Source organism: Rhea americana, unplaced genomic scaffold (genome assembly GCF_003343005.1).
Source record: "Rhea americana isolate MKP2758 unplaced genomic scaffold, rheAme1 scaffold_881, whole genome shotgun sequence".
Classification (NCBI taxonomy): domain Eukaryota; kingdom Metazoa; phylum Chordata; class Aves; order Rheiformes; family Rheidae; genus Rhea; species Rhea americana.
Window position 1 is genome coordinate 4,577 of NW_028187068.1, and position 5,514 is coordinate 10,090.

The 5,514-nt window shown below is 67.2% G+C and overlaps 1 protein-coding gene across 1 annotated transcript in view; it reads right to left on the reverse strand.

The window, feature by feature from the left end:
- Nucleotides 1-5,510, reverse strand: part of SYMPK (symplekin scaffold protein) — a 10,080-nt gene extending 4,570 nt beyond the window's left edge. The window contains exons 1-13 of the mRNA XM_085323852.1: nucleotides 5,396-5,510; nucleotides 5,166-5,281; nucleotides 4,450-4,503; nucleotides 4,242-4,315; nucleotides 3,824-3,950; nucleotides 3,467-3,716; nucleotides 3,219-3,389; nucleotides 2,255-2,494; nucleotides 1,524-1,678; nucleotides 1,209-1,359; nucleotides 852-1,065; nucleotides 558-708; nucleotides 222-459 (exon numbers count right to left, since the gene is read on the reverse strand). Coding sequence (XP_085179978.1) covers nucleotides 222-459; nucleotides 558-708; nucleotides 852-1,065; nucleotides 1,209-1,359; nucleotides 1,524-1,678; nucleotides 2,255-2,494; nucleotides 3,219-3,389; nucleotides 3,467-3,716; nucleotides 3,824-3,950; nucleotides 4,242-4,315; nucleotides 4,450-4,503; nucleotides 5,166-5,281; nucleotides 5,396-5,510 — 2,056 coding nt within the window. The remainder of the gene's footprint in view (nucleotides 1-221; nucleotides 460-557; nucleotides 709-851; nucleotides 1,066-1,208; nucleotides 1,360-1,523; nucleotides 1,679-2,254; nucleotides 2,495-3,218; nucleotides 3,390-3,466; nucleotides 3,717-3,823; nucleotides 3,951-4,241; nucleotides 4,316-4,449; nucleotides 4,504-5,165; nucleotides 5,282-5,395) is intronic.
- Between the last annotated feature and the right edge of the window lie 4 nt (nucleotides 5,511-5,514).

Below are 5,514 nucleotides of genomic sequence, written 5' to 3' on the forward strand. Positions count from 1 at the left end.
CACGAGAGCTTTCGTGCAGCGCCCCCACCCCACCCCGAGCTGCCGGCCACGGACGGTCTCTATCGCGGCGGAAAGGCCGTTTGGGGGCACCGTTTGGAGGACGTTAGGAGCCACGAGCGCGGCTGAAGAGCCCCGGCTGCTCCCACGCGGGCGACGGCGCCCTTCCTCCCGGGGACAGCGAGCGCGCGGGAAGCCGCCGGCGGCTCCGCGACGCCCTCCCTACCCGTCCTTTTGGTCCGGTTTCTCCTGCAGGCCGGAGAGGAGGCCGATGAGGCACTCGTCGTAGTGGTCGAGGCTGCCGGAGGGATAGCGGCTCAGGTAAGCGTTGTACTCCTGGAAGAGCCACGCAAAAGCCAGGTCCAGGCGGCCGCGGATGTCGTCGAGGACGAAGGCCAACACCTCGCTCTTCAGGGGCACCTCGAACTGCGTCACCAGGGAGGCCAGGATCTTCACGCGGGCCTGCGGGGCACGGGCGGCAGCCGTGAGCGCCGGGCCAACTTGGGGGAGGGCCGTGGGCCCTCTCGCCAGGCCCGGCGGCGCAGCGTCGGGGCGCTCACCTGGGCGGCCCCGCTGCAGGCCACGGCCCGCTCGGAGCGCAGGATGCGCTTGACGGCGCCCAGCTTCAGCTTCTCCATCTGCATGTCGCTCAGCGGTTTGATCACGTCACCCAGGCGGAAAACCTTCTTGCGCCCGCCGGCGCCGGCCAGCCTGGAACGGGAAAAAAAAAAAAAGGGCCGGGCGCGGCGCCCGCCGGCGCCGGCCAGCCTGGAACGGGAAAAAAAAAAAAGAGCCGGGCGCGAGCTCCTTCCCTCGCTCCGTTSGGCCCGCGGGTTCGCCGCCACGGCGCTCACCTGGGCTGCGTGGCGGGGATGATGGGTTCGGGGCGCCGCTTGGTCTGCGGGGCTTCCTCCTCCAGCAGGTTGGCGGCAGAGCCCTGGGCGCCCAGCACGGAGATGGCCTGGCCTTGGGACAGGGCCGARAGGCGCCGTTTGATCACCACGCTCTCCGGCTTGGCCATTTTCTCCTCCTTCGGCTCTTCCTTGAGGTGTTTCGTTTGCTCCACACCTAGTAGGGGGGGAAAGGGGGGACACAAGCGGGAGCTCATTCAATGCCGCGCGGCCACRAAGCGGGCAGGATCGCCCCAAAACCGCCAGCGGCGGGGCTCGGGGGCGGCAGGGAGATCCCCCATCGGGAGCTTCCGAACGCACCCGGGCCGAGCCCCGCCGCCGTCATCTGCGTGGCCATGAGCCGGGAGAGGTGTTTGATCTGCGCCTCGGTGCCGGCGGACTCCACGGGGGTGTAGGTGGCTTGGAAGGAGGCGGGCATGGTCTCGGGCAGGTACACCATGCTGATGAGCACCTGGGGTGGTGGTGGTGGGGGGGGGAGAACACACCACATTGGGCCTACGGGCTGTCCCTTGCACAGGGACAGCCACGCCGGGGGTCAAATGTGCCCCCGAGTCACCTGCCAGCGCAACCCCCCCCCTCCACGAGGGACAAGCATCTCCCTCTGGTTCTGCTCACCAGGTTGGCGACGTTTTCGGGCGTCAGCAGGGGCTGCAGGAACTCGGCCGTGATGTCCGTGTCCGACTGGGTGCTGCCCTGGCCAGATGTTTTGGGTGCCGGCACCGCTACCTGCTCCAGGTCCTTGTCCTCATCGTCCTCGCCCAAGGGTGGCTCTGCAGCAAGCCCCGGGTGAGTCTCCAGCCCAGCTCCAGGCCTGGGTTGGGGGCCACCACCCAGCCACAGTGTCCCTGGAGGGGCGGGGGAGGGGACTGGGATGGCCCAGGGGGCTGTTTTGTCACCATCCATTCCCAGTGTCCCCAGGAGGGACCGGGAAGCCCTGCAGCAGCGCTGGGAGGACCCCAGGAGTTGTTCCACCACCCCCTGTCCTTGCTGTCCCCCAGAAGACACTGGGAGGACACAGGATGTCCCAGGAGGAACCATTCTGCCAACACCCTCTCCAGTGGCCCCAGGAGGACTCCAGCAATGACAGTTCTGCCACTCCTTGTCCCCAGTGGCCTCAAGAGGGCACGGGAATGACCCTGTGAGGAGCTGCTCTGCCACCACCCATCTCTCAGTCCCTAGGAGGGCACKGGAGGGACCCCAGGAGAGCCTGTTCTGCCACCCCCTGTCCCCAGTGTCCCCAAGGGGGAATTAGGAGGCCACCAGAGAGGAGCCCTTCCACCCTACGGGGGCCAGCGGCTCCCGGGACGCCACCAGGGAGGCGGCAGCCCCGCGCCACCCCAGCTCACCGATCTTCATCTTCTTGAGGGCGGCGTCGGGCTCGTCGCGGGGCCGCTTGCGGACGTCGCGGGGGTTGGGCATGCTGCGGGCGATCTCGGCCTGCTGGGTGCCCAGGTCCACCAGGAGGGTGGTGATCTGGGGCTGGAAGTCGCCCGAGGACGGGTGCCGCAGGACGCTCAGCAGGTGCAGCTTGAGGTTCTTGCGCACGCTGCTCACCTGCGACTTGGCCAGGGTGGGCGGCAGGTTCGCTGCGGAGGGCCGAGCGGCGTGAGAGCCCGGACGCCTGGGTCCGCGGCCCTGGGTGGTGGTGGGGGGAAGGCAGCCCAGGGCACCCCAGGGTGTGGATGGGAGGTGATCACAGAGGCATCGGGACGCCTGGGTCCTCCACCCTGCTGCTGGAGGTGGCCAAGGCACTGGGTCCTCAGTCTGGATGGGAGGTGGGACGGGGACACGGGGACCCAGGACACCTGGATCCTCAGTCCGGATGGGAGGTGGGATGGGGACACGGGGACCCAGGACACCTGGATCCTCAGTCCGGATGGGAGGTGGGACAGGGGCATGGGGACCCAGGACACCTGGATCCTCAGTCCGGATGGGAGGTGAGTGGTGGGACCTGGAGACCCAGGACACCCGGATCCTCAGTCCAGATGGGAGGTGGGACGAGGGCATGGGGACCCAGGACACCTGGATCCTCAGTCCGGATGGGAGGTGGGATGGGGACACAGGGACCCAGGACGCCTGGGCCCTTGGCTTCGCTGTTAGCAAGTGTGGCAACACTCCGGAGAGACGCAAGACGCGGACCCGGGAGCACTGTGGGGACCCCAGGACACCCTGGGGGCCAGAAAAGGCCACACAAATGAGGCCAAAGAGGACCAAGGACCTGCAGTTCATTAACGCAGACAGGGTGGGGTACAGGGGGTGCTGAGGGTGGCACCCAGCGGGTGCAGGGTGCTGGGGGGAAGCCCTGGTTACCGTGCAGGGTCTCGTAGGCCTGGATAACCTCCGCCATGAACATGGGCCGCTGGCGGGCGATGGTGGCCAGGGAGCCCAGGGCCGCCGTGAGGTTGATGCTGGAGATGGCCGGGTGCACCATGAACTTGAGGAGCTGCTCCAGGGCGGCCTTGCCCTCCTCCCACAGCATGTCTGCGGGGACCAGGGGGGCTCTCAGCGGGCGCCGCGGCGAGGAAACTCCCCACCGCGTCGTCGTGCCCGGAACTCACTGTACTTGATGTACGGGTGGTCCTTGGGGATACGCTCGAGGCTGATGTCGTTCTCGTGGCGCTTGGGCACGTCCGAGTCGGGCATGCGGGGCGACAGGGTGATGATGAGCCCCTCGACGAACTTGATGGCGTGCGTGCGGATGCCGTCGTTGTCCGAGTCGAGGAGGAGGATGATGTCGCTGGCCATGGCCGACACCATCTCCCAGCAGGCCTCCTGCAGCTCGCTGATCACCTTGGACTTCACCATCCACTGCGGGGGCGGCGTGGGATGGGGGGGGTCAATGCTTCGCCCCCGGGGGAGGTCCTCCCCCACCTTTGGCAGCCCGCCGGGGGGCTGCTGGGGGCGGGGAGGCTCACCTGCAAGGCCACCTTGTAGAGCTGGGTCATGGTGAGGATGGCTTTCTTCACCACGTTCACGTTCTCGTCCTTCAGCAGCATGTTCAGGTTGGCGATGAGCTTCAGGAGCAGCTCGATGTCCCGCTTGCTGGCGGGGGGGACACAAGGTGGGACGTGGGCAACGGGGAAACCGAGGCAGCAAACGAGGGGCGCGGCTGCACGGTCGTGACGGGAGGGGAAAGGGACCGCGCAAGGCCACCACTGCCACGTCCCCCATCCCGCTCCTCTCCTCCTGGTGCAAACCCAGCCTGTAAACTCGCCCCTCCGGGCCCCCACACCCAGGCACCCGCGGGGAGCAAACCCCCTCCACGAGCGGGATTTGGGGGGGGGTCACTGCACCCTCCCCCCCCAACACCTCACGCCGCTGCTACGTCCTTACCAGGCCTCCTCGATGAAGCCCACCACGAATTTCCGCACCTCAATGGACTTGTCAGCCTGGAAAGCGATGATCTCCTGGGGAGGGAGGGATTTGGGGGGAGGGTGCTCAGGGCCAGCCGGGAGACCCTGCCAACCCCGTCTCCCGTGGGTGCCCCCGCACCGGGCACCCTTCAGGTTGGAGCTTCCCGCTCAAAGCCGGCAGCGCTCACGTCCAAAAAGTTGTCCAGCAGCGTGGGGTCCTTGTTGATGATCAGCTCCTGCACCTGGGGAGGGACAAAGCAGCGAGGTGGGGACAGGCCACGGTGGCCTTGGGGACAGACACCTTCCCCYTTCGCTCCCTCCACGTCCCCCAGCCCCGCAGCAAGGATCAAACCCCGCCAGCGTGGCGCTGAGAGGCCCGGAGAGCGGGGAGAAGGGAGCAGGCCTCCCCCTGGGGGCAATGTTTGGCTGGAAAGTGGGTGCTGAGCACCCACATTTCCTCCTGCCTGTGTTCTCCAGGCAGGACAGGCCAACGTACAGCGCCGCAGGAGGTGCTGGACACCCAAATCTCCTCTCGCCTGTCTCCCCTGGGCCACRGGGCGACGTTTGGCCTTAAAGMGGGTGCTGAGCACCCAAATTTCCTCCTGCTTTGTGTTCCCCAGCCTGCATGGGGCAGCGCCTGGCCCCAAAGTGGGTGCTAAGCACCCAAATAGCCTCCTGTGTCTGTCTCCCAGTCTGGATGGGGCAACATCTGGCTCCAAACCAGGTGCTGGGCACCCAGGTTGCTTCCTGCCCGCATCCCCTAGCCAGGATGGAGAAATATTTGGCCTTCAAGAGGGTTCAGAGCACCCAAATCTCCTCTTGCCAGCGTCCCCCTAGGCCAGATGGGGCAACGCCTGCCCTTAAAGCGGGTGCTGAGCACCCAAGTCTCCCCCAGCCTGCTCACCTGCTTGAGGATGTTGATTTTGGAGTCGTTGCTGATCAAGGCAGCTTGGTTCAGGAGATCCACGACCTGCCCAAAGAGGAGAGGGGAGATCCGTGAGCCCGGAGCCGAGGCGCGTCACCCCACGGGGCGCTGCTTCCGTCCCCCAATCCCCGACCCCAATCCTGCCACCGGGGGAACCGTGGGAGAACGGGGACGGCGACGGGGACGGGGACAGCCCTGGCTCGGCTCACCGGACGTGCCCCGGGCACTGGGCCAAGGCCGGGCAAACTCGTTAGTCAGGGCCGACTCCGGCTCCGCGGCCGGAGCGTCCCGTGCTGCCCCCGCTCCAGGCCGCTGCGGCCGCATGTCA